The 27,711-nt window shown below is 53.2% G+C and overlaps 1 protein-coding gene across 6 annotated transcripts in view; it reads left to right on the top strand.

Annotated features, from left to right (window-relative positions):
* LOC131560374 (cAMP-specific 3',5'-cyclic phosphodiesterase 4B) overlaps positions 1 to 25,887 on the top strand; it is an 85,448-nt gene extending 59,561 nt beyond the window's left edge. For 2 of the 6 annotated variants that reach the window (XM_058809064.1, XM_058809067.1), the window contains 9 exons: positions 14,009 to 14,102; positions 16,961 to 17,139; positions 17,517 to 17,615; positions 17,734 to 17,898; positions 18,132 to 18,231; positions 18,962 to 19,116; positions 19,209 to 19,331; positions 20,759 to 20,941; positions 23,868 to 25,887. In XM_058809064.1, coding sequence (XP_058665047.1) covers positions 14,009 to 14,102; positions 16,961 to 17,139; positions 17,517 to 17,615; positions 17,734 to 17,898; positions 18,132 to 18,231; positions 18,962 to 19,116; positions 19,209 to 19,331; positions 20,759 to 20,941; positions 23,868 to 24,233 — 1,464 coding nt within the window. In that variant the 3' untranslated portion in view covers positions 24,234 to 25,887. Of the gene's footprint in view, positions 1 to 1,446; positions 1,503 to 7,763; positions 7,872 to 7,928; positions 8,159 to 13,120; positions 13,311 to 14,008; positions 14,103 to 16,960; positions 17,140 to 17,516; positions 17,616 to 17,733; positions 17,899 to 18,131; positions 18,232 to 18,961; positions 19,117 to 19,208; positions 19,332 to 20,758; positions 20,942 to 23,867 lie in introns of those variants that run through there. The other 4 variants (XM_058809065.1, XM_058809069.1, XM_058809070.1 and 1 more) reach the window with 4 other exon arrangements.
* Positions 25,888 to 27,711: the final 1,824 nt, after the last annotated feature.

Genomic DNA, 27,711 nt, shown 5'->3' on the forward strand with positions numbered 1-27,711 from the left:
GCCGGGCACAGCCCCGGGCACAGCACCGGGCACGGAGCCGGGCACGGAGCCGGGCACAGCCCCGGGCACAGCCTGGCAGCCCCCGGCCCGCGCCTGCCCCTTCCAGCGCTCCCAGACAGCGCTTCCAGCCCCGCCGTGCCCGCTGGAATTGTCACACTCACAAATTCCCAACCCAGCGCCCGTCGCATCCCCGGCATTGCCCAGTTGTGATGGTTTTAAACCCAATTCTGCACCACCCTGATGTCTTTGGTTTGGGGTTTTTTTCCCTATTGGAAATGACTGCAACCAGAAACTGAATTTATGGGGAAAAGTTGAGCAAAGAAATCCAGTGTTGTTTCAGCTTCCTCTTCTGGTAGTGATTACCACGATGTGCAAGGGCAAAGGAAGCAGTAAAAGTTTTACAGTCCGAGCTTCCAAGGAATAAACATCATTTTATTCGTTTGAGTTTGTGTTGAGGGAACCCTGGATGAAAGTTGAGGAGGGTTCAGGCTGCACCTCCAGTGTGAACACGGCGCCCTTCAATTTGAGGTTACTTTTTTTTTTTTTTTCTTTTTTGCTGACAGACAAATCTGGCCTCGTGAAGGTGAAACTGAATTGCTTTTGTAGCACTTTAAAGTTGCGATTACTCGGGGTGCAGATGGCTTGCAGCTGGCTCGAGAAAAACTTCCTGAAACTTTGTTCTTTCATAACCCGTTTCTGAAATGTCTGCGCTTTTTTGGTCAACTTCCAGTTTCGCAGTTTTCAGCTGTGAAAGAGAAGCATAAAATGGCCTCACACCTCGCCTGCCTTAGCTGTGGAGCTGTAAACATTGTCACAAATCACGGTTCGGGCTGGAAGGTTTGGTTTCAGCGCCTGGCAATTCGGGGGATTTGCGGCTTTTTGGGGGGTTGGTGGCAGACAAGGCGCGGGCTCTGGCAGCGCTGGGTCTCTCCCGCACCTCCGGGGCTGAGGAGGCTCCGCCGCCCTGCCCCGCTCCGAGCATCCCGTCCCATGCTCCGAGCATCTCCATTTGTCACCGGCCAACAGCAGAGCCGGCTGATGTTTTGAAAACAGGATGCTTGGGCTGCGCGTTATTAAAGAAAAAACGGAAAGAGAAACAGTCTAGATAGGAAGAAAGCAAATCGGCTCGGCATGCTCCCAAGCGCAGCAGCAGAATAAACACTGACCTATCTTCCTGACCTCCGCTCTCGCCGGTTCCTGGCCCCGCGCCACCCCAGCCAAACTACGTCATTTGAGCCCGATAGTAGGCATGGCACAGCTGTTGCAAGTGTGACTCGAATTTCCTGTCTCCTTCCTGACAGACGTAGTTTAGAAAGTCCAGAGTTGCAACAACAGCGCCGAGAGGGGCAGAGAGGGAGGCTCTCGGCATCCGTGCGCGCAGGGGGATTCTCGGGAGCGCTGCGGCAAAAATAAAATAGAGGAGGCAGCGGAGGGGGCAGAGCCATGCGGGACGGCAGCCGCGCTTTGAGCTGATGGGGTTCGGAAGGCAGCGCTCCAAACATGTGCGTATTGCTCGTTTAGCGGGAGTCACCGCCGGCAAGGAGCGGCTGAGCCTGGGGGCTGCGCGGGCAGCGGGGACCCTGCAGTGCCACCCGCAGGGATCCCGCGGAAAGCTGGCAGGGAGGGAGGCAGGGAGGGAGGGAACGCTGCTCCCTCTGATGCTGGCACCGAGGCACTTCCAGCGCAGGGCAGCCCGGATCTCTGCAGAACTAACCGTGCACAGCGCTCTTGTCTTTCTAGTTTAGAGGGGAAAAAAATAATAACCTGCAAAAATACCTGTTTGCAGCTGCCACGAAGGGAGTTTGTTTTCCTAACGCTGAATTTCCTAACATTCCTAACGTATAGGGCCCTGCAGCTTTGCGCTGACACAAAATAACCTGGAAGGAGCTCTGCAGGCACTCGGTGCTGCTTGAGAGACCCAGCCACCCTTATTTACATTATTCCTACACATATACTCAATTTTTCCTGCATTTATCACCACATCCAGCTTCCAGCTCAGGCAGCTGCTGTGTCAGAAGGGTTTGTGAGTCAGTGATGATAAAAAAGGGGCTTTTTTCTGTCCTGGCATTAGGCAGCTGTCCTTAGCCTCACTTTGCTGCAGATGGGACCTGCTCTAGTCCCTAATTTGGGATCTGGGGCAGGATGTGCTCAGTGCATCCCCTGGATCATCAGAAGGAGCGGGTCTTTTTCCCAGCTGAAATGCTGGCCTTGCCAGCTCCAGGTTTTTATGGGGCCATCACATCATGAAATGGAGGGATGGAGAGCATGGATTGCTCCTGCAGAGCTGCCTGTCCATGCAGCCCAAACAGAGATACCTGCATGGACCTGAGCTGCACCTCTGCCTCTCCTTAAATTAGACCTTAATTCAGAGCTTTCTGCAGTCCATGGAGTCCAGAGAACAGAATTCTGCTCTCTGGGGATATTCTAAGTTTAAATAGGCAGAGCGTGAGTGGTGTCCTCTCATGACTTTGCAAACCCCCTTGCCTCTTCCCAAACTGTTACTTGGAGGACTCTTCCTTGCAAATCCTTAAACTCTCTTACTGCAGCTCTTAAGGATGTTTCTGTTATTCCCAAGTGCTGGATCACTCCAGCCTTGTCCAGCCAGCGGCCCGGGACAGCAGCACAACTGCTCCGTGTGTTCCTCTCTCGCTTGCGAGCCGCAAGATAAACAACGCAGCCGATCTGGTTTTGCTGGGATTTCAAAGGGCATTTCGGGCAGAAAAGCGGAGCAAGGCCGCCCCTCGCTTTCGGGAGAGGGTGGCTCAATAAACATCTGGCCACGAACGTGAAGTGCCGGTGCCAGCGGTGGATGTGCCGGGCTGCACAGCGTCCCCAGCCCCGCAGCCCCCGGCCCCGTCCCCTTGCTACGTGATGTTTCCCTTAAGTGGTGCCGGGCTGTTTAGTCTTGCCCTGGCTTTGCGCTGCGACTTCCTTTGTTTAATCGCCGCACAAAGAGAGGTTTGTTCGCTGCGGCAGCCGGCGGAACAAAGACGCTTCCAGGTCTGCTGTTTTCGCACGGCGGGATGAGTCACTGAGCCCCGCGCCGTGCCGGCATTCCCGGGATCCGGAGCGCCCCGAGCCGGGCCGGGCCGGCGGGGCCGCGCCGGGCGCGCTCCCGCTGCGCGCTCCCGCAGCGCCCCGCGCTCCCCGCGCCGCTTTGACGTCGCTCTTTAACCCTTCCGTGGCCGGGCAGCCGCGCTGCCGAGCAGGACCCGCGCCGGCGGCATGCTGCAGGAGGTAGGAGCTGTGTCTGGATGATTTTGGGGTGTCCCCCCGTCTGAGGGCGATCTTGTCCCTGTTGGGATGTCCTTGCGCTAAAGGACAGGGCACCGCGTTCCTCCGGCGCTGCGGGAGCGGGGCTTGAACGCCGGCGCTCGGGGGGGGTGAGCGGGAGCTGCCGGGAAAGCTGCTGGAGCAGGGGGGAACAGCGCTGGGTGCTGGCTCTGACCCACGCTGGGATCCCCAGGGATTTGGGGAGCTGGGTCCCAGTCAGCTCCTGCGTGTCGCTGTCATCACCATCGTAAATGGACTTTGGAGTGGCTGTCTCTGTGTCCTCCCGTGCTTCTTGCCCTCTAAAGTAAATCATTCTGGGGGTGTCAGATATGCCCCAAAAGCAGGGTGGAATATCGGGGCCACACGTAATTAATTATGTGATATTTCGTCATTGCCAGCCCTCTGGGGTGTCTGTCCCGATATCTTGGTTAAACTGCTTCAGCTATTTTAGAAATTGAAATATTGGAGGGCTGCAGCATTGGCTGTGGGATGTGTGGGGATTAGGAGACAGTGTCACCATCTGGGATCCCCTCCTGCAGCAAAGGGATTTTGAGTGCTGGATGCTTTCCCATCTTCTGGGATGTTGTGGAAAATCCCGTCCAAGGGGGATCCCCTGGCCACGGCTGGTGCAGAGATCAAGGCGTTGTCAGTAGGATTTTGGCTCAAATCCTCCTCCCCAGGAGCCTTTTGGGGAGCTGTCACCCATCCTCTGAGCCACAACGGTGCCCAGGAGCCTCTGGCGTGTCCTTTACCCAATCCTGGTGTTCCTGGGAAGTGATGAGGTTTTATAAGTTCAGCATTCTCAGACTTTTACGTTATAACACGTCAGGGTGGGGCTTAAATAAATAATAGCTCAAAGGCAGGTTCAAAATGAATCACGAGCTGAGGGCAGCACTGGAGAGTGACTAAATGTGGGGAGCAGGGTCCCTCTGGAGTGGAGGATGCTGGTATCATCCCAGAGGAGCAGCATCGAGGAGCTGAGGAGGATTGCAGGGCAGTGCTGATCCTCATCCTGGTTTGGAGTGGTTCTGTGGACAGCCTGACTCCAAATTCCTCATTTTCTCCCCAGCTGTGTTCCATGGGGCTGATCCAAATATTTGCATGAAGTGAAATGAATTGAAAGACGTGGAGTTATCAAAGGCAGGACAAGTTGTGGAGATGGTTTGGGATGGAGATTCACCCTCAGAGCCCTGAGAGGGAGAGATTCCCCCGATTAAAGCCTGGCTTAAAGCAAACAAACCAGAAGTGTCTCACCTTGCTGCTGGTTTAGCACAGCTGGGCCAATGGCAGCAAAAGGATTCTGAGGAGCATTTGCCTATCTCTGTGTGAGAAGGAGTTTTCATTTAAGTTTATCTCCATTAATTAGTGCCTTCTGTATGGGTCTGATGCTTGCATTAGGCTCATTTTCATTTTGGCAGGACCAGCTGCCACATTTCTGGGGGATGCTGAGCTACACCAACTTCTTCCCTGGATTTTCAGTGCCCTCTTCCCAGGACTCCCTCTTTATCCCGTGTTTTCTGAAGAAAACAAACTTCTGTTGATTCAAAGTTCCAGAATTTTTTTCCAACACAGGCATCTTGGAAAAGTCTTCTCAGGGCACAAAGTTATTTGAATTTTCCAAAGCCTGTTCTCCTACTCAGGTAAAACCCCAGCTGGATTTGCCTAAATGATGACTGCAGAGCTTGATTCAGATTTAAATTAAATTTAAATTGCTGCTTCATACGATTAGCAAAATCCCATGTTTAATTGCATCGCTGTCCTGTTCAATGACAAACGCTCTGCTAGTTGTTATTTTGGGGGTGTTTTCTGTGATTGAGGATGCAATCCAGGCTATCTCACCCAGATTCCCTGGAGCAGGGCAGGCTCTGTGAGCCAGGGAGGCTCTTGGCTTTGTGGCTCTCCTGACGCAGCGCTCGGCTTCCTCTGGCACCCAGGCCCCGCTGTGGTTTGCAGGGGTGTGACTGACACAAGATGTGGGGCTGAGATCTGCAGCTCCTGCAGCGCTCTCGGGGCCACAGATGCCGTCAGGCCTTTCTTTAATCACCTTGGTGGCAGCACACGAGCTGCTGGAGGTCTGTGCTTGGTGCTGCTGCTTCTCAGCCGCTCCCCTTCCTCCCCAGTCTCCCTTTGCTCTCCACACATCCAACGTTCTTCCAGCTGGTAGAGCTCTAAAAGTGACACTGCAGAGCCAGTGTTTGGCCTGTTCCTGCTTCTGTTTACTCACCTCTCCCCAGAGGGAAGAGTAAAAGCAGTGCTGGGATGAGGAATTGGTGTGGCAATGACCATGCAGCTCTGGGAAAGGTGGGACAGGAATGGAGAGTCATCCCTGGCCTGGGATGTGCCTTTTGTGCGCTCCTTCCTCCCAGCAGAGCCATTTGTGCTGTAAAATGCACCTTTCAGTGGGGGAGAGAGAGGAAATCCATACAAAACCCAACCAGATGAGCTGTACACTCCAGATGTAGCTGCCAAATGAATTGGGTAGGAGAGATCTGTTCTGGATGTTGGAAAATCATTTTGGATGGAGCAGAAACCCTCCTGAGGTTCCTCCAAAGGATTCCAGAGCTTCAGACTGGGCCAGGCCTCCCTGCTGGGGTTCTTCCCAAGGAGAGCAGCAATCTGTCCTTTATGCCATCACACAGCGAGAAATCACTGACCAAGGCCAGGCTGGGCAGGGCCTGGAGCAGTGGGAAGGTGGAAGGGCTGGAAGGAGATGAGATGGTTTTCCAGGTCTCTTCCAACCCAAACCGGTGGGGGCTTCTCTGGAATCTTAAACTCTGCCAGTCCTGCTATTTCACATCAATACAGAGGGAAACCCAGCCTGAGTATTTGGGCAGGGGTGTTGGAGACAGGGATCCGCAGGCAGTGGTGTTGGAATATTGAGACTGGGTTCCAGGGCAGTGGTGTTGGACTCTCCAGGACTGGGATCCATGGATTGGGATCCAGGGCAGTGGTGTTGGACACTGCAGGACTGGGATCCATGGACTGGGATCCAGGGCAGTGGTGTTGGACTCTCCAGGACCGGGATCCAGGGCAGTGGTGTTGGACTCTCCGGGACTGGGATCCATGGACTGGGATCCAGGGCAGTGCTGTTGGACACTGCAGGACTGGGATCCATGGACTGGGATCCAGGGCAGTGGTGTTGGACTCTTCAGGACCGGGATCCATGGACTGGGATCCAGGGCAGTGGTGTTGGACTCTCCAGGGCAGTGGTGTTGGACTCTCCAGGACTGGGATCCATGGATTGGGATCCAGGGCAGTGGTGTTGGACACTGCAGGACTGGGATCCAGGGCAGTGGTGTTGGACTCTCCAGGGCTGGGATCCAGGGCAGTGGTGTTGGACTCTCCAGGACTGGGATCCATGGATTGGGATCCAGGGCAGTGGTGTTGGACTCTCCAGGACTGGGATCCATGGATTGGGATCCAGGGCAGTGGTGTTGGACTCTCCGGGACCGGGATCCATGGACTGGGATCCAGGGGCCCCAGGAGCAGGCAGGAGCAGCAGATCCGGCCCCGCAGGGCACTCGGGGATCTCTCCCGGTGCCAGCCCCATCCCACACATGACACACGGGTTTTCAGGGAAGCTCAGCGCTGCTTTCTCCGTGACCCGAGCCCTTCCCCGCGGCGGCCGAGGGGATTTTCCTGCCTCAGCGCTGAGTAACACCCGGAGTTGTGGGGAATGGAGCAATCCGGGCTGGCTGCAGCACGGCCAGAGCAGCGCGAACCCCGGCGCTCTCCTCGGGCAGGCTCCTGCAGGGAGCTTTTCCTTTCCGGCATTCGCAGCAATTTGCATATTTCGAGTCTCATTTGGCTGGAAACGAGCTGGAAATGCCCCAGTGCTGCGAACGCTCGGCTCCAGCTCCCAATTCATCGCTTTTTTAAAGCCCCGTGTTGCGTAAATCCCGTCCCACCCAAGGGAGGTTCTGCCGCTCTCAGAAATGCTAAACTTCACGGGGGGAAAATCTGAATATTGTTCTGTCTACATCAGATAGATGTTCTCGCTTTCATGAGCAGCCACATGCTGATTTATGGCAACCTGCTATTTATTTATCAACATTTACATTGTGGATTTCTAAATTATTCTAATAACATCAGGCCAACAAGTTGGTCATGATGTTGCTCCTTTAAAGTCTTCCTTTGAACATCTCTATAAATCAAGGCTGCTTTGATGTGAAATTGGAGATTTCATAAGCCTGTGTTTACTTTTGGGTTTCCAAAATCAGCTGAAGGGAAAACAAAAAAAACCCAAAAAACAAATAGTACTTTGTATCTCATTAAAAAGAGTTTCTAGCGCATTAAACGCGATATTGTTTTAGGAAATAAGAACTAGAAAGAGCTGCAAAAGAAATTTGATTTTTTTAATGACTGATAGTTGACTGCAACCATTCCACTTTTCTCCAGGCACTGAAATATGGCTGAAAACTTTCTTTTTGTGTTGTTTAGTGTGAAACAACCTCGTGTTTTTTGGTTTTGTTTTTTTTTTCTTGTTTAAGCATTAAATGCACCTCCCATCATTCTCCATGGAGTACCTAGCAAGGAAAATCGATGGGAATTATGAAGTAACAAGGACAGCTGCAAATCTGTTTGCCACGGTCCTTTCTGTAAGTGATGTAACAGCAGGAAAACACAGATAAGCGGGGTTATGCTGCTCCAAGACAGGAATTTTAACTCTTGGCTTCCAAACTTTCGAAGAAATGCTCCACAATTCCAAAACCCAGCAGTTTGGTTTGGAGGAATGAGATGTCAGGAAGAAAGGGTTGGGCAAATAACAAATATTCCTTCCGTGGGGTGGCATTAATGCAGTTTTTTTAACCTGGAGCGGAGTGTCGCATGCATCCCGGTCCCAGACAAAAGCCTTCCCCGCTCCCTGTCTGCCCCGATGGCTCGGGTGAGTAATTTCCCTCCTGTGTGTAAATCATTTCCGACGGGGCTCGGGCAGGTGAGGGGCGGCTCTTCCCGGCTCCCAGAGCCGCGAATCCCGGGAATCCCGGGGAAAGAGCCGCTCCACGCAGCCCCACCGAGGTCTGATTGCGGCTCTGGAGCTGCGCTAATTACCCGGCTAATTAATGGGGAGGATTCCTCAGCGAAAGTCGCGCTGTGCCCTTTTGTGCTGGGCTGTCTGGGGACGGGAGCCCTGCGTCACAAGGGCGGGTCGGGAGCTGAGTTTATAAACACTGGAGATGTGCAGCGAGATTCCGGCATCAAAGTGCGGGGCAGCATCCCTTCTGCAGAGCTCTCCTGCATCCCAGCCGCTCTTTTATCTGCAAACCGCCCTCAGCTCCTGCCGTGGCTCCGGCTGCGTTTCGCGGCCGCTTTGCATAAGGACTCCGGCCTCGGGGAGCCCCAGCTGGGCTAAAGCGACTTCAAAGGGTTTCCATCAGCAGCACATCCCCGCTCGTGGCTTTATTCGCCTCCCTGTGCTGCGCCAGGAGCCCCTCTCCAAACTGCAGAGGGAACGGGAATGGCAGCAGGATCCGTCCCCAGTCGCTGTGGGGCTGCCGGGGCTCTGGGTGCCTCTTCAGGACCCTCCCCAGGAGGGGAACAGAGTTGTTATTTCCATAAAGAGCCACAAAAGGGGGAATTTCCACACTAAATCATCAGGGGGGGTTTTCCTAAACCCCATTGGGGTCATATCATGGAATCCCAGAGTGGTTTGGGTTGGGAGGGATCTCAAAGCCCATCTCATCCCACCATCCCAGGCTGCTCCAGCCCCAGTGTCCAGCCTGGCCTTGGGCACTGCCAGGGATCCAGGGGCAGCCACAGCAAATCTGGGAATCCCATGCCAGCCAGGAATTCCTTCCCAATATCCCAATATCTCAATCTACCCTCTTTCAGCTTCCAGCCATTCCCTGTGTCCTGTCCCTCCATCCCTTGTCCCCAGTCCCTCTCCAGCTGTCCTGGAGCCCCTTCAGGCTCTGGAAGGTCATGGTAGGGTCACCCTGAACCCCCCAATGTGACTGGGCCCCTAAATCTGTCAAATTCAATCCTAAATTAGGCCAAACTTTCTTTCTCTGCATAAGAATGGAGCACATCTGGTTAGGATGGGGTGACAGGGCAGCTGCCAAGTGTCTCCATGCCCTTGGTGCCAACGTCACCACCCTGCCAGGACCCCTCTCCCAGGATTTCTGTGTCTGGAACCAGAGCTCAGCAGAGGAATACAGGTGGGGAGGAGCCCTGAGCAGGGAGGGTTTGCTGTGGGCAGCAGGAGGGAGCTGGGAGTGAACTTGGCCACTGGAAATCAGGGAAATTCCCACCCACACCCACGGCTGGGAGGGAGCTGGGATTCCCTGGGGCAGGGGATGCATGGAATAGGGTCATTGCTGGTAATCCAAGAATGGTTCAGTTCTGGGGGGCTTAATGTGGTGCAGATGAGTTCTGCAGTTGCTTCAGAGCAGGCAAACCAGGAAAGCTCCACTCGATGCTGGGGCTCTGGATGCTTCCAGACCGGCTGGGAATGTTAGTGTGCTCTTGGATATGGAAAATGGCACCTGGGCTTGGTCTTATTGGTGTTATCTGCACTCCTCCCGTCAGTTAAAGGTGTTAATTGCGTGGTCCTGTGGCCGGAGTTTGGGGTGGAGGAAAAGGAGAACTGAGCATTTCCTGATTTTCTCCTATTTAAGGGAAACCTGGATTTGGGGTGAGCATCCCCTCCTCATCCCTACACTCCTAATTCCCATCTCTCGGTGAGTTTATCAGTGCTATTTGCCTTTGGAAAAGGCGCGGGGATGATTATTAATTAGGAAAATTAATGAAAGCAGCAGCGCGGCCCCGTGCCGCAATGGGCACTACCGTAATTACCGCGGTACCGTAATTGCGGGCGGCGCTCCAGAGCCCCCATCCCCGCGTTTGCTCCCGTTGGAATTTCTCCTCTCCCTCCCTGCAATCTGTCTGTTTTCCCCGTCGCTGCCGCACGGATTTAAGGTCGGGATTGCTCCGGGGGTCGCACAGGACACAAGGCACTGATCCCAGCAGAGCCATTCCCGGCAAGCAGCGCCGCTCCTGGCAGCGAGGGAAAATCCCCAAAATTTTCGGAGCACCGGGTGCCTCGGTGGGTTTGGAAGGGGGATGTGTGTGATGAAGTCAATCCTGCTTGGGATGATAAATCCCGGTAAAGTTTGCAAATGCTGCGGGAATTCCCGGAGCTCCGGGAAGCTCAGCGGGGTTTGACCCTCGCAGTGCTGCGGTTCTGCTGCCCGTGTTTGTAAAAGCTGCTGATTACAGGGCTGGGGAAGGGAGGGAGATGAAGGCTGCGGGGGGCAGATTGCTGCTTCCAGATGGGGCACGAGAATCCCGAGGGTTGCAGATGCCTCGGGTGACCTTGTGGCGGCCGCTCAATTGCTGTGTGCCTCTGCGGGGAGGCAGTGGCCGCCCTTTGTGCTGGCTGAGGCCACTCGTGAGGTAAAGCCGTGTTTATCAGCTGTTTGTCCAGCACCGCTGGGGCTCATGGCCTGAAAGGGGCCGTTGTGAGCAAAGCCCGGAGATGAGAAGTGGTTTGTGTGATCGTGCTCTGCTGACGGCGCTTTCCCGCTGCCGGTGCAGGCTGGGCTGCAGCGAAATGGTGCAGCACATGTGGGGCTGTCGGGCTGTGGCAGGGAGGAGGGAGGGAGGGCTCACGTGTGCCCGTGCTGCTGCTGCTGCTGCTGCTGCCCTGCACGGGCGTCACCGCGAGCAGAGATGGGGTCAGGGCTCCCTCCCTGCTGCCCCTCCTGCTCCTTCCCCGAGACTTTTCAGGGCAGTTTCAAAAGGGTTTTGTCCCTCGTGCTTGGCAGGAGGTGGAGTGGGGCCCCTGTGGGACAAAAATCCACGGCACAGTGCTGTGGGATGTGTTCCTGGGCAGCCAGAACCTTTCACATCCCAATCCTTCCTGTATCCCATGGGATGCCAGCCTTCACATCCCTCTGCTGTCCATATCCCATGGGATGCCAACCTCCACATCCCAATCCTTCCTGTATCCCATGGGATGCCAGCCTTCACATCCCAATCCTTCCTGTATCCCATGGGATGCCAGCCTTCACATCCCAATCCTTCCTGTATCCTATGGGATGCCAGCCTTCACATCCCAATCCTTCCTGTATCCCATGGGATGCCAGCCTTCACATCCCAATCCTTCCTGTATCCCATGGGGCAGGATTTTAGCTGCTACCTGCTACCTGGAATGTGAGGTCTCACAGTGTGATGGTGAGAGTGGGATTGGATGGGATTTTGGGAATTAGGAATTCCTGGCTGTGAGGGTGGGCAGGCCCTGGCACAGGTGCCCAGAGCAGCTGTGGCTGCCCCTGGATCCCTGGCAGTGCCAAGGCCAGGCTGGAGCAGCCTGGGACAGTGGGAGGTGTCCCTGGCATGGCAGGGGTGGCACTGGGTGGGATTTAAGGCTCTTTCCAACCCAAGCCATTCCAGGATTCCCTGTTTCTGTGGCCCTGGCAGGTTGCTCTGCAAGGGGACAGCAGGGACAGAGGTGGCATTGTCCCAGCAGGTCACACCCCACCTTTGGGCTGCACAGGTGAAAGGGAGGTGCCATCAGCTTCCCACCTCTGCCAGTCCTGAATTTCAGGAGAGGAGCAGATGGGTCACATCTCCCTGTGCTCCACATGGCCAAAGGTTGAGCTGGAATCCCATCTGGAGGTTCTGGAGCCGTGCCTTGCCCAGGCTGGGCTGTCAGAGGGAGCAGGACCAGGCTTTCGGGCTGTGCCCACGCCTCACGTGTCCCTCAGCACGCGGGGCAGCCTCGTGCCACCACCCCAGCAGGGGCTGGGAAGGCAGCTGCAGACAGGAGAGGCTTTCACAGCAAAGCTGGCCCTTTTATTTTGGGAATCCTGGCCGCTGGCATGTGCTGCATTCCCAGCACAATCGCCAAGGACGTCCTGAGCAGCGGGAGAGCTGCACATCCCACTGATCCCGTGCTGGGAGCACGGCACAAGGGGATTTTCTTTGGGTTCCGTGTCAAGGACAGCTCCGGCTTCCTCCTGAAGGGATTGCTTGTGTGTTTGAAACAAAGACTGCAGAACTGATTAAATATTGAAATCTGGATTGTGAATCACAGAATGGCTGGGGTTGGGAAGGACCTTAAAGCTCATCTCGTTCCTCCCCCTGCCTTGGGCAGGAACATGACAAATGCGTTCTTTTAAGAATGAATGTATGAATTTATGAATTGCAGTTACAGATTTAAGGTGGTTATTTTTTATACCCTTATCTGAAGGGTATTTCAGTCTGCAAAGGGACATTTTGCTGCGTTGCTGCATTTTGCCCTTTACCACAGAGGAGGAAAAACCCGATCACACCGAAAATGTGAAAAACGCTTTTAAAAATCCAGCTGGGAATGCTTTGCAATTCCCTGTAGGGAATAGGATTAAAGCAAAGCAGGAATGGAGAGGAGACTGCTGCCTGCTTTTTCCCTTTATTTAAATATTCCCGGAGCTTCCTCCATTTTAATTTTCCCATAAAACATGGCTGTGTTAGCGGGGCTGGCTAAACCAGCATCCCCTCCTGCCAGGCGCGGCTCAGCTGAGCCGAGCTCCTGCCGAGCGGGGAGCCCCCTCCAGGAGCTGAGCGAGCAGCAGCATCCCGGATTCCCAGCCCCATCCCGCATTCCCAGCGCATCCCGGATTGCCCAGCGCATCCCGGCACGCGGCCGGCTCCGTGCGCATCCATCCATCCATCCATCCATCCATCCATCCATCCATCCATCCATCCATCCATCCCTCCATCCCTCCATCCATCCATCCCCGCTCCTTTGTGCATTCCCCATCCATCCATCCCTCCATCCCTCCCCGCTCCTTTGTGCACTCCCGGCTCGCAGCCCTCGCACCCACCCCCGGGCAGCCCGGAGGATGCGCCGCCAGGCTCGGTTCAGGCTGGGATTAGCGGCTGCCGGCGCCTGCGGGAGCTGCGCCTCGGATGAGCGCTGAATTTTTGGGGTTGGGAAAGGCTCCTCTGCCCTCGGAGCGGCGATTTCTGCGGGAGGATTTGTGCTGGCTCGCCAGGAGCTTCCCAAAATGCCTGAAGCCAATTATTTGTTATCTGTGTCTTGGGGTTACATTAAGGTGGGTTTAATTCCTGAAGGATTGCTAATTACCGAATTATTAACGGCTGCTTTTTTTTTGTGCTGTATTGCTCTGAGAAAGCCTCTGTGAGGAAAATATGCTTTTAAAATGCTGATTTCTGTGTGTTTTGGCTAATCATGTGTGTAGTGTGCATGCAGAGTCCATGGATGTAATTTTTTTGGGAATTCGGTGTTGCAGGTTGAAATGATGCAGCAGTGAAAATGCTGGATTATAAAATCAGCAGGATCTCACCATTAATATCTGAGGGAATCATGCCTGAATCCCACATTTTGCTGTATGATCTCCAGATTTAGGGCATATTTCTCCTCTGGATATGCAGCCTTTTAATACAAAATGGAGCAAATTTAGAAAATCCAGAACAAAAGAAGGTTTGGGGATGGGGAATCTCAACCTGAGATAAAAATCTGAGCTTTCAGAGAGATTTATCTGAGGCGTTCTCTCCTCGTTTGTGACAGTAGCGACTAATGAGCATCTTTAGAGGAAAATTAATTCCGTGGGCTGAAAAGAAATACCCAGTCACGGTGGTGCCGAGCAGGGTGGAAATGAAACCATCTGTCGCCGGCTCCATCCCAAATATCCCCGGAATTATGCGTGCCGGGGGAGTCTCCCGCGCTGCCGCCGCGGATTTGGGAGCGGATTCCACAAAAATGCCATTTTCTGTGCTCTCCCCCTCGCAGTTCAAGAGGATGCTGAACCGGGAGCTCACCCACCTGTCCGAGATGAGCCGCTCCGGCAACCAAGTGTCCGAGTACATTTCCAACACCTTCCTGGGTAAGGAATGCGGCCCCATGGTGTGCGGGGCTGGGCAGGGGCAGCCCCACTGCCCCCATTCACAGCTCCCCGCTGTGGGTTTCACTTTCCAGGGGCTGCGGGATGGGGAGAATGGTGTTTGGATAGGAGGAATTCCTCCCCGAGCCTCGGGAGGGTTTGGGAGGCTGCTGCTGGTGGTGCCTTATGCAACGCTGGGGTGTTGTGGTGACCTTATGGAAAGGACAAAGTCACCCAGGGCCAGCTGCAGCCACTGCCTCCTTCAGCTGCACCTTCCGCTCGGAGATGGGGCTCAGACTAAATCATCCCCGAAATTTATCCATTGCTTTGTGTGAATCTGCTCGTTCTGCACCAGAAGTCAGAAAAAAGAGGGAATATTTTTGCATTTCATTCATTCATGTATGAGCTCACAGCTCCACATACATGAATGACTCCTCTGTGTCAACGTTTGTTAGGACAAATGGGATTTTCTCAGGAAGCAGCTTCAGGGTTTGTGACCATTTGTTCTAAAATGAGGAGCCTCATATTTATGGACATCCCTGAATCCAAGAGCTCCAGAGGCCGAGTGCTGTGGGTGCTGGGGACTCTGCCCCGAGGCTGGAACGGCCGGAATGCCTTCCCTGTGTGACACACAATTATTCCCATTAAGGGCTTTAAAGTGATTCCAATACCCAGCTGCAGCTGGAGCTGCTGCCTGCACTTAGGACACAGCATTAATAATCCATGGAAGTTTGGAGCTGCTTTGTGGGGATGCGTGGATTTTATTGCTCAGCTGAACCCAGAGCCTGAATTCGAGCAGGGAGGGAATGGGGCTGGATTGGGATGCACAAAGGGGCCAAACCAGGGATTTGGCTGGTGGTCAGCTCTGCCCAGCAGCCACGTGAGTGTGCAGCAGGAATTGCCAGTGTGGCAACCAAAAATAAACCCCACAAACGCTCAGGGTAATGGAGCCTGAATCCCAGCAGGGGCTGATGAGCCGGAGCTGCTGCTGGGATTGTTTTATTCACAGAATTCCAGACTGGTTTGGGGTGGGAAGGACCAAGGGCCTGGCACTGCTGAGGGGGGCAGGTTCTCCAGATTGGGCCAGATTGCAGCCTGATTGCTCATCTGCAAAAAAAAAAAAAATGAGAGGAGCTTTTACAAGGATTGTCAGTGTTTTAGGAAGTCGTGCTGGTATGGGTTTTATGAATTAGTTTTACCTTCCTAAAATTTAAATTAAATTAAATGAACACCCAAAAGAACAGGAGTCTACAAGTGAGGAGGTTGAACAAACAAACAAAAAGAAATGTGTGGGTAGTACACTCATTTATCTCCAAAGGTGAGGATAATTCAGAGATATTAAACCCAGATCATGTGGCTTCATTCAGCCTTTTGATTTTATCAGGGCAGGGAGGGACAGGACACTGGGAATGGTTCCCACTGCCAGAGGGCAGGGATGGATGGGATGTTGGGCAGGAATTCCTCCCTGTGGAGGGGATGAGGGCCTGGCACAGGGTGCCCAACACCCCTGGCAGTGCCCAAGGCCAGGCTGGAGCACCTGGGACAGTGGAAGTGTCCCTGCCCTGGCAAGGGGTGGAACCAGAGGATCCTTAAGCTCCCTCCCATCCCAATTCACTCTGTAATTCTGTGATGAAATGGGCTGGGAAGGCTCCCAGAAGGAGCAGAGGCTCCAGCCCTGCATTCCCAGCAAGGACAGGCTGGGAAGGTCAGAGAGGAGCAGCAGAGGCTCCACACCACACCAGAGGGACCATCCCACTGCCCGTGGGTCACAGCTCCTCCCGAGGGCACAGCGGTGGCACTGCCACCCCCGTGGGGACACTGATGCCACAAATCAGGGATTTCTGCTCCAGAATGGCCATTTGCTGCTGCCTTAGTCACTGCTAAGGAGATTATGGGGAGGAAAGTCCTTCGGTGGTTCAGCAAAATCCAGGGAACACCCTGTGATGTCAGCCCGGCTGTGCTGTGAATAATGGCTCCTTTCCTAATTGCTGCTGCTGCTTGGGCTCTCACAGGGGTTTCATTGAGCCCAGGCAAAAGTCACTCCTGTCTGGAAGTCTAATCCCTCTGGAGGTCCTCAAGGTGCTCAGAGGCTGGGGTACAATCCATGAGAAATGGTTTGGATGGAAGTCATGAGCCACCGGATCTGTGCTTTAATAAATCAGCTGTAGGGCAGTGAATGCCACGTGGTTTTAAGATTTATTTATTTCCTAATCACACCTCCACAGCCAGGTTTGGGCCCTCTTCATGTGCACTAAAACTGTGATTATCCCTGAGAATGGCAATGGGATTTAGCCTGTGCTTTGGATTTTATTCAATACATATTTGTAAAGGAAAAATCTTTAATGAATCAGTGACACCCATTTGTTATTGGTTTTAAGAGCAGGGGATATTGACCCTAAAAAGTGAAAATAGGGAAAACAGATGTGGTTTTACCCTAATCAGGGAAAAAAAAAAGTGTTGTTTGAACATATCTTTTGTTTTCCTGCAAATAGGGAATAAAATTAATTGTGGTTTATCCCCCAGGAGAACCTGGTGCATTTCAGGCATGGAAAATCACAGAATCATCTAGGCTGGAGATCATGGGGTCCAGACCTAATGCATGTCCCCAAGTGCCATATCCATGCACAGAGAGACATTCCTGGACATGTCCAGTGTCCCCAGACCACACAGTGGCTGTAAGAGACCAACCAGAGCTTTTGTAACTGGGTTTTTTTTGAGTTTTGGATCCCAAAATGAGAAAACCCCCAGCAGAACCCCCTGGGGCTGAAGTGGGGAGCAGAGGCAGCAGCTCGAGGGCTGATTCTGTGGGATGTGCTGGGAGCTCACGTTGTGCTGACTCATTTCCCCCTGCTCTGTTGCAGACAAGCAGAACGATGTGGAGATCCCTTCTCCCACCCAGAAGGACAGGGAGAAGAAGAAAAAACAGCAGCTCATGACACAGATCAGTGGGGTGAAGAAATTGATGCACAGCTCGAGCTTGAACAACACCAGCATCTCACGGTTTGGGGTGAAGACAGAGAAGGAAGATCACCTGGCCAAGGTAGGGGAGATTCCTGCTCTTCTGGGAGCATCTGGAAGCTGGGCATGGATTGTTCCTTTCCGTGGAATTAGTATCCCTGGAGTGATGTGGCCATTAGAAATGCTGTAATTAATGGTAGCCTCAAGAGCATATTTTATATTTAAAAATACATGAAAGTAGCCCTAAAATAAAAAGGGAAAGAGGTGGTGCAGGCAGAGGAGAGCAATTATGAAACACAAAATCAGCCCTTCACAGTTACTCTGTGTTCATTAAGCTCACACGTTCAGCACTTACATAATTACAGTAACCATTACATTTGCATATCTGTGAACATTTTGGGGAAATGCAGAATTGCCTGGAAAACCATTCAAACCATTATTTTTTGGTGCTCTCCAAAGGAACTGGAAGACCTGAATAAGTGGGGCCTCAACATCTTCAACGTGGCCAGGTATTCCCACAACCGGCCGCTGACCTGCATCATGTACGCCATATTCCAGGTGGGTGTTCTGCAGGCCAGGCTTCCCTGCTGCTTTTCTCATGTCCAGCTCCCCTCTGCTCCCTGCCTGCTCCAGCCTGAGCTGGCACTCAGCTGGGGTCTGTGCTCTGCTCCCTCAGGAGCGGGACCTGCTGAAAACCTTCAAGATCTCGTCGGACACGTTCGTGACGTACATGATGACCCTGGAGGACCACTACCACTCAGACGTGGCCTACCACAACAGCCTGCACGCTGCTGACGTGGCCCAGTCCACCCATGTGCTGCTCTCCACCCCTGCCCTGGATGTGAGTGCCCTGCTTGGCTTCTTTCAGCATGGGGTGGGCACTGGTGGCTCATCCGAGTGCTCCCTTCGCCTCCATCCTTAGGAAATCCCAGCATGTGGGATCTCTGTGTCACCTTTCTGCAGTGCCTTGGCCCAGAAAACCAATTGAAAGAGCACAACTTGTTCCCCTCAATCAGCTTCCCCAGCTGCTGAGAGGTGAAACCCCTCTGACAGGCTCCTGTTGCTCCCTCCTAGGCTGTCTTCACGGATCTGGAGATCCTCGCTGCCATTTTTGCAGCTGCAATCCATGATGTGGATCACCCCGGGGTCTCCAATCAATTCCTGATTAACACAAGTGAGTCTTGTTCTGAATCTCTCAGGATTTCACCCCAAAAGCAATGGGAATGCATTTTACCTGCCACAAATGACAAATTGCAGGCTGTGCTACCCTCTCAGAATACAGTGCAGTGGAGGACTGAGACGTTTTGGACTCAAGCGGGAATTAAAACACAATCCCTGACAAAGGGAACCATTGTAGCACAATTTGTAAAGTCAATATTTACTACTTGCTAGCACATAATAATTCTGCCAGCCCTGAGTGCAAACTTTACCATTAAGATAAGAGAAGTAATCCTATTGCTATTGACAACCAGAAAGCCAAATATTGGCCTTTGTGTTGTGTTCTGCCACAGGCTGAGCACGGATCTGGATTCCAGAATATGGGGATTGTTGTGTTTTGGGAAGGATTTTTGCAGGATTCTGTTGCCAGTGACTTGTAACTGAGTCAACTGAGCATTATTTTGTCACTGGGACTGAGCAAAGGCTGTGAAGTGCTAGTGCTGGCACTCATGGAGCTAGAAAGAATCCCAGAATCCTGAAATCATCCAGTATCCCATGGGCAGGGACAACTTCTCCCAGACCAGACTGCTCCAAACCCCATCCAGCCTGGCCCTGAAGCCTTCCAGGGATGGGAAAAGAAACTTCCCCCCACTAAAACCTTTCAGTGCCCAGAACAAGCCCCTGTTGGCTGTTGGGAACCCCACATTTCCCAGCCTGGAGTCCCACACTTGGTGTTCCTTCCCCAGATTCCGAGCTGGCCCTGATGTACAACGACGAATCCGTGCTGGAGAACCATCACCTGGCCGTGGGCTTCAAACTGCTCCAGGAGGAGCACTGTGACATCTTCCAGAACCTGACCAAGAAGCAGCGCCAGACCCTCAGGAAGATGGTGATTGACATGGTATGGCCACTCCCTCCCCCTCTTCTCAACCAAAAATGGTCGTTTCTTGTGGTTTCCCCTCCTGAAATCCTGTTTTCCCCCCTTCTGGAAAGGTGCTGGCCACTGACATGTCCAAGCACATGAGTCTGTTGGCTGATCTGAAGACTATGGTGGAAACAAAGAAGGTGACCAGTTCAGGAGTTCTCCTTCTGGACAACTACACAGACAGGATACAGGTGAGGCACCCACATTCCCTGGGTTTGGGGTGGTTGGGCCAGGATGGGGAGGCCACACTCCTGGTTTTGCTGTGGCTTTGTAATCAGTCATACAGAGAAGCTGAATTCTCAGCAGTCATTTCCCTCTGCACTAAAAAGAAGCACGAGGTGGTCCCATATTTTTTAGGTGTTATTTTTTAGGTGTTAACCCAGAATTAGGGATTTTTTTAACAATTGGAACTGCAAGCATGGCACATTCCAAGGTCAAGTTTTGAGGGCTCCTAAATTTCCTTGCTGCTTTCTCCCATTTGTTTCTCCTGTTCCAACACTGCAAGAAATTCTTTCAGAACTTCACATCTGAAGCACCTCAGAGTGGGCTGGAATTAACTGCTGTACAGTCTGTTCCCTCAATAATTTAATCCTTGGTTTACACAAGTGACCAGAAAGTGCTGGAACAGAGTTGTGCAGTGAGCAGGACAAGATTCATCCTGCTCTGCTCTCCACTTTGATGACCAACTCCTTAAGAGCAGGCTCCTGGGAAAACTCTGTAAATTTTTTATTTCTAAACCCTGGTGCTGCCTGAATCCTTGTGGCCACTTAGTCAGGCCTGTTCTGTGCATGTGTGGAAGGGATATTACTCATTCCATAAAGTGGGAGCATCTCACCTCTGTCCCTCAGAGCATGGAAGTGGAGTTTGAATGGTGGGAAGCAGCTGGATCCCCAAACAAACCTGTGGGATGTCATTGACACGTCCACAGCTGCTCCAGGTGTGAGGCCTGGGCTGTGTGAGCACCAGAGACCAGTCTGGCTTTGGGGCTGGGGCAGCTCAGCTCACCCATGGAGAGGGAATCACAGAATTCCAGGCTGGTTTGGGTTGGGAGTGATTTAAATTCATTCCATCCCACCCAACACCTCCCACTGTCCCAGGTGCTCCAAGCCCCTATGTCCAACCTGGCCTTGGGCACTGCCAGGGATCCAGGGGCAGCCACAGCAAATCTGGGCACCTGTGCCAGGGCCTGCCCACCCTGCCAGGGAACAATTCCCAATTCCCAATCTCCCACCCATCCCTGCCCTCTGGCAGTGGGAGCCATTCCCTGTGTCCTGTCCCTCCATCCCTGTCCCCAGCCCCTCTGCAGCTCTCCTGGAGCCCCTCCAGGCCCTGCCAGGGGCTCTGGGCTCTCCCTGGATCCTTCTCCTCTCCAGGTGAGCACCCCCAGGTGTCCCAGCCTGGCTCCAGAGGGGCTCCAGCCCTGCAGCAGCTCCACGGGTTCCTCTGGGCTCTCTCCAGCAGCTCCAGCTCTTTAACGTGCTGCCATGCAATGTTTCTGATATTTTTATGGTCTGTTGCATAATCAGAGAATCTTGTGGTGCAGTGCTCTGCATATCCAGCCCGAAGCCCTCCTGTTTTTGCAGCTGATGTTATGAGTTTCCTGCGGCTGTAATTGCAGGTTCTCCGGAACATGGTGCATTGTGCCGACCTGAGCAATCCCACCAAGTCCCTGGAGCTCTACCGGCAGTGGACAGACAGGATCATGGAGGAGTTCTTCCAGCAGGGGGACAAGGAGAGGGAGAGAGGCATGGAAATCAGCCCCATGTGTGACAAGCACACGGCCTCCGTGGAAAAATCCCAGGTAATTGGCCCTGAGCTGCAGCTCTCCCTGCCTGAGCTTGGCATTTCACAGCACAGACAGAGCTCAGCTGCTCCTGCAGCACAACTGGGAGGGGAGCCAGCAGCTCAGAGCGTGCCTCCTGATCCACCCTGACATCCAGCTCTGCCTGGGGCTCTCACAGGCTGGGGAGGCTCTTCCAGCTCCTCTCCATCCCCCTGGGCATCTCCTCGTCCCCTGCTCGTGTCCCAGTTTCCAGAGGGAGTTGGGTCCTTTTGCTCCCCAGGCTGGAGAGGGCAGTTCTGCTCTGCCCACCCTCACCAGCCTGTCCTGCCCTCACACCCTGCTCACCCCACTCATCTGCAGGGCTGGGAGCTTCTCCCACCTGAGATCCCCCTCAGCACCCTGCAGAACTCTGCCTGTCACTCGTTATCCAGGACGATTCTGCACTGCACGTGTCCAGTTGAATTGGAGGCTTCTGGAGCTGCCCTGTGCAGGGTGAATCCCAGAAATATTCATTTATGTCCCTGCAAAACTTAAAAGGAGCTGGATTTGCCCCTTTTTTTTTGTGGGAGGAGATGAACTGGCTCATCCCTAGTTCTGATTCATAAAATGGTTTCAAGGTCAGATTTTGTTCTGACCTGTGTAGCACAGGCCATAAAATTTTGCCTGGATAATCTGGAATGAAACCAGGAATTTATGTTTGTCCAAACAGATTCCAGCCTTTATATAATGCTGTCTTGGTTGTTGTTTTTGAATGACTCCAGCAAGTCATCATTGAGGTTTTTCAGCTTGAATAAGTAACAAAATTGATGATAATTATTTCCAAATGTCCTCTTGGGCTCGGCCAAGTGCTTTCAAAATTATTCACTCAACCGCGTGGTGATTTTGTTGGAAAAATCTGTCGGGTTTCTTAACCTAACAAGAAATGAATCCTTCAGCCAGGCTTGCCCATGTGCTCCACATGTGAGCTCCAGTTCATTCCTTGCTTCACATCTGCACTTCCCAGAGGCCTCAAAATGCCATTTTTGCTGTGCAGAAAAAGACAAGAATTGCACAAAATGTCCATCATGAAATGGCAAAGGAGAAAGGGAGGTGGCATGTCCGTGCTGGAGGTTTCCAAATGCCATTTTTGCTGTGCAGAAAAGACAGGAATTATACAAAATGGCCATCGTGGAATGGCAAAGGAGAAAGGGTATCAGTGTGTCCGTGCTGGAGGGAAACAATGAGTGGATTAGGAGATAATATGCAAATATTTCAAAGCTTGAGATGCCCTCAATATTTTAGGATCAGTGCTGAGCCACGTGGCCAATTATTTTACGATTTGGGATGGTTTTAAAGGAGCAGTGACCTGAAACAATGATTTTAAAGAAACTATTTTAAAGAAATGACAATTTTAAAGAATCAACGATTTTAAAGAAACAATTTTAAAGAAGCAATGATTAACGAGTGGTGATTTTTACCCATCGGCGCCGTGGAGCCCTGGGACACGTTGGGTTCCAACCATCCCAAACCCTTTTTTTCCTAGTGCAGCAGGAACTTTTCATCACCTTTCTGCTGGAGCTGCCTCCCCAGCCCGTTCCAGTTGGATGCTCGCGGTGCTATTGACATCCTGTTGTGTCTGAGGGAGCGGGAGCCATGTCCAAAGCAAACATCTGCTCCTGGAGCCCGGCTCCTGGGAGAGCCTTTCCCTGCTCCACACAAAGCCGTGGGGCGGGACGGGCTCTGCCAGGAGGGAGGAATTCCAGTCCCTTTCTGGCCGTTGCGCCGGCTCCATCCTGGACGCGGTTCCTCCCTGAGTCAGAGCAGCGCGGCAGGGCTGAGCTCAGCGGAAGGGCTCAGCATCCCTCGCTCTTTCCAGCCTGCAACGTCACCCCACGGGGGCCGGGCGGCATTCCCGGGATGAGCAGCCCCGCTGGCTGCGCTCCTCCCGAGGAAATCTCTCGTGGGGCTGTTTGGAGGAAAACGGGAACGTTGAAAGTGTGGGATCATGGAACTGTTTGGGATAGGCACAAACTGCACCCTGCAGGAAAATGCACCCAAAGTTGGAACTCCAGCCCATAAAGGCTTCTCCCCTTGGGAGCGCTGGGGTATTCCCAGCTGTCAGTTGTGTGAGAATCCTGGGACAAGGCCACCTTGTCCCCAGTCACCTGGGAATTCTGTCTGAGAAGAGCAGACTCAGTGCTGAGAGCCCATCCAGTTCCAGCTCCATGGCAGGGACACCTCCCACTGTCCCAGGCTGCTCCAAACCTGGCCTGGGACATTCCAGGGATCCAGGGACAGCCACAGCTGCTCTGGGAATTCTATTCCAGCGCTTCCACACCGTCACAGGGAACAATTCCTTCCCAGTATCCATCTAGCCATTCCTCCATCCCTGTCCCCAGCCCCTCTGCAGCTCTCCTGGAGCCCCTTCAGGCCCTGCCAGGGGCTCTGGGCTCTCCCTGGATCCTTCTCCTCTCCAGGTGAGCACCCCCAGGTGTCCCAGCCTGGCTCCAGAGGGGCTCCAGCCCTGCAGCAGCTCCATGGGTTCCTCTGGGCTCTCTCCAGCAGCTCCAGGTGCTGCTGATGTTGTCCCCAGGGCTGGGGCAGCTCTGCAGGTGGGGCCTCACCTGAGCAGGGCAGAGGGGCAGAATTCCCCCTCTCCTTCTCTGCTGCCCACACTGGGGGATCAGCCCAGGGCTCTTCCCTGAATTTCCTGCTGGCTCCTGCTTTTAGTGAAACTTCCTCCAAGGTTTGATTTTGGACAAGACATCAGCCCAACCCAACAGTGTGTGGGTGCAGTCTGGATATCAGATAATTAGGTGTGATAATATCATTGTTAGGCTGTGCTGGTTTGGGGACTTGTTCCTGGTGTTCTGCTTGTAAAACGAATATAATACGAACTTTCCAGATGTCGACCTTTTGCAGGTTATTCCCTTGCCCTAAGTATGTGTGTCCCTTTGTTTTCCAGGTGGGATTCATCGACTACATCGTCCATCCTCTGTGGGAGACGTGGGCTGACCTGGTGCAGCCCGACGCCCAGGACATCCTGGACACTCTGGAGGACAACAGGAACTGGTACCAGAGCATGATACCTCAGAGCCCATCCCCTCCCCTGGAGGAGCGGGGCCAGGACTGCCAGGGCCTGATGGAGAAGTTCCAGTTTGAACTGACGCTGGAGGAGGAGGATTCCGACGGGCCCGAGAAGGACGGCGAGAGCCTCGGCTACTTCAGCAATACAGAGACGCTGTGCGTGGCCCAGCCTGGGGAGGAGGAGCCCCAGAGGGAGGCCACCATCGAGATTGTGACAGAAGACACATCTCCTGTGGACACATAATGGCCCGGCCCCGCGGGAGTGGCTTTTAAACACTTGCGGAGCTTGCGAGCGGTCTCCGACGGCCTCCGCAGCGGGGCTGAGCCTCTGCCACGGGGCTGGCAGATCCTCCAGCTACTTGAGATTGGAGTCAGGGTTACAGATGGGGTAGGGAGTGATTGCTCAGGAAATGCACGGGTGATTTGCGTTGTGGTTTGAGCCTCGTCAGCCGAGAGCACCGCGTGGTCCTGGAGCTGGCTTGGGTCGGGCCCGAGGCGGCACTGACACACAACTGAGAGATTTTATACTGTTAGTTTTGGAGTTTATACCAGTTAGACTGATAGAAACTACTGATCAATAACTCATATCCAACCTGTCCACCTGTCTGCAGACCTGTGTGCCTTCTTTGTAAACACTTTCATGTCTTTTCAAGAGTCTCTTAATTCAACACACGGAGCTTGGTAGTTCAAAAGCGACACAAAGTGTTTCGGAATTGACGGCTACTTTTTGGATTCTTCCGGTTACCAGAAGCAGTCTTCCTTTCTTTTCGTGGGCAATACCTGTCACTTTATTGCAGTTAATCACTTTGACAGACTAAACAGAAGGGGAAACCCTCTGCTTTGCATTACTGCACCTTCAGTGTGTTCTTAATCCCCCCGGTGACCCAATGGGAGTCACTCGGTGCTGCCGGGCGCCGTTCCCTTGCTGGCAACAGCGGGAATTTTTTTCCTCCCCGGGGTTTGGGTTTGTGGTGAGCAGGACAGAGGGCAGGTTTTTTTTCCCTGGCACAGCTCAGTCCATCCCTGAGTAAGCGTGGCAAGGCAGTGTGTGACACGCCTTCCCCCTTGGCAGCTCCCTGGAATTTGCACGCTCGGATATTTGTGTTTCTCTGGCCTCTCGTCCACGTTCCCTAGGTTTAGGTCCACCATCCTCCTCCTCCTCCTGCACTGCCTCGAGCTCTACCACCTCCATTACTGTTTATAACAGTGTATTTATTACCTACTGTACATACTGTAATGTTTTGTAAGTTATTAATTTATATGAATTAGCATCGCCTGTCGGCGGCGATGCTAATGGGGTAGAAAACTCGGAATAAGAGTTGCCTTTTTTTCTTGTAACCTTTTGTATTGCATAAAGTCCAAGAACCTGAACATAGCTGAAGAGACAGACACAACCCAGGAAGGGCATTTGGGTGGCAGCCGCCCGTGGGGAGGGGACACCGCATCCCAGGGCAGCGGATTTGGGAATCTGCCAGGAACGCAGAGAGGGGGAACCGAACAAAGAACTCCCTGGGCCGGCTTTTCAATGTCACAATGTTCCAATTTCTGAACAACCCAATGTGAATCTCTATGACAAAACAAAAATGTGAACTGATGTAATAATTGTGCTGTGAAACTTCCTCTGACAAAGCTTGTCCGGCATCGTGAGCGGTGTCAATCTCAGTTTGTAAAATATGTTTCAAGCTTTTTGGTCCAACTCGTGACTAATTAGTTCATGACAATAGCACAGTTGTGCATGATCAATGGGTTTGTTTGTCTGTTGAACACTGCATTGTTCCAGGTGGTTATTTTATTGTTCCCCAAAGTTTCACACTATGTATGTTATAGTATTCTATATTGTGTTCAGACGCATTCTTAAGAGATTTTTATATGAAGTGAATAAATGAAAGCATGAGCCAGCCTGCAGCTCTCTGGGGGGCTTTTGTCACCAAGACAGCGTGGGCCGTGTCACCACTGCTCGGGGGACAGAAAATGGGACCCTCCACACCCAGAACCCTTCAATGGCTCAATCCCAGAACCCTCCTGGGGCTAAAATCCAGAACCTTCCTTGGCCAAAATCCAAGACCTCCCACACCCAAAATCCAAGACGTTTCACAGCTGAAATCCAGAACCTCCCACAGCTGAAATCCTTTTCCTTTGGCCAAAACCCAGAACCCTCCTGTGGCCATACCCCAGAATCTCTCATAGCTGAGACCCAGAACCCTCCTGGAGCCAAAACCCCAAACCCTCCAGTGGCTGAAACCCAGAACCTCCCATGGCTCAGTCCCAGAACGCTCCTCAGCCAAAACTCAGAACCTTTCTGTGGCCAAAATGCAAAATCCTCCCATGGCTGAAACCCAGAACCTCCAACATCTGAAACCCAGAACCTCCAATGCCCTAAACCTAGAACCTCCAATATCTGAAACCCAGAACCCTTCCATATCCCAAACCCAGAATTCCCATGTCCCAAACACAGAATCTCCAATGTCTCAAACACAGAACCTTCCATGCCCTAAACCCAGACCGTCCAAAATCTGAAACCCAGAACCCTTCCATATCCCAAACCCAAAATTTCCATCTCCCAAACCCAGAATCCCCATGGCCAACGCCCAGAAGCTCCCATGGCCAGCCCCGGGGCCTGCATTCCCAGTGTCCCTGCCGGAGCCGTTCCTCAGGACGGCACAGGAGCGTTCCCGGTGCCGCGGGCACCGTCCCTGGCACGCCGGGGCCTCGTCCTTCCTCTGTGGCAGCGCAGGCGACAGGAAGGCAGCGCAGACAGGAAGCGCTGGCCCGGCCCGCGGCCCTTTCATGTCCCGGCCTGACCCAAAACAAGCGACTTTCCAGTAAAAAACATCCTGTGCCAGGGCAGGGGAGCGGGTGACACCGGCCCTGTCCCCTGCGGCTCCCCTGCTTTCCCTGGATCCGCTGGCTCTGAGCGCAGTCATGGAAAACGAGTGTGGATCTCATCCTGCATTCCCTGCCAGCACTCCCTCCGTGGGGCCAGGCCACCACCTGTACACCCCTGCTGTCCCAGCCCGTGGATCCTGGGGGATTCTCCCAGCGTTTGAACCTCTGAAACTCTTTGGTGAAAATTCCCTGGTAGAAACTCCTCGAAGGGCCAGTAGTGATTTGTCTTTGCCAGTGGATTAACAGAATCCCAGAACTGGTTTGTGTTGGAAGGACCTTGAATCCCATCCAGTGCCACCCCTGCCATGGCAGGGACACCTCTCACTGTGCCAGGGTGTCCAGCCTGGCCTTGGGCACTGCCAGGGATCCAGGGGCAGCCACAGCTGCTCTGGGCACCTGTGCCAGGGCCTGCCCACCCTCACAGGAACAATTCTTAATTCCCAACATCCCATCTAAGTCTCTCCCCTTTCAATTTAAACCATCCTCCCTTCACCCCAACTCATCCTTCCCACATCCCTGGGCTGTGGCAGCTGTGCCCTGCCCACGGCTCCTGGGGATGTGCAGGGATGGGAAAGGGATGGGAAAGGGATGGGAAAGGGATGGGAAAGGGATGGGAAAGGGATGGGAAAGAGATGGGAAAGGGATGATGGGGCTGGAAAAGCATCAGCATTTCAGGGGGGAAAACATGAAGCCAGGAGAGAGCAGCAGTGCCAGAAAATGCTACAGCACAAAACCCACCCGAACCCTTCTGCTTTCCCTCTGTTTGCAGGGGGAAACCCCAGTTCAGGGGCATTGGCAGGCTCAGTGCAGGGGATGAGGATTCCAGTGCTGCACCA

This window comes from Ammospiza caudacuta, chromosome 7 (assembly GCF_027887145.1).
Source record: "Ammospiza caudacuta isolate bAmmCau1 chromosome 7, bAmmCau1.pri, whole genome shotgun sequence".
In the NCBI taxonomy this organism is placed as follows: domain Eukaryota; kingdom Metazoa; phylum Chordata; class Aves; order Passeriformes; family Passerellidae; genus Ammospiza; species Ammospiza caudacuta.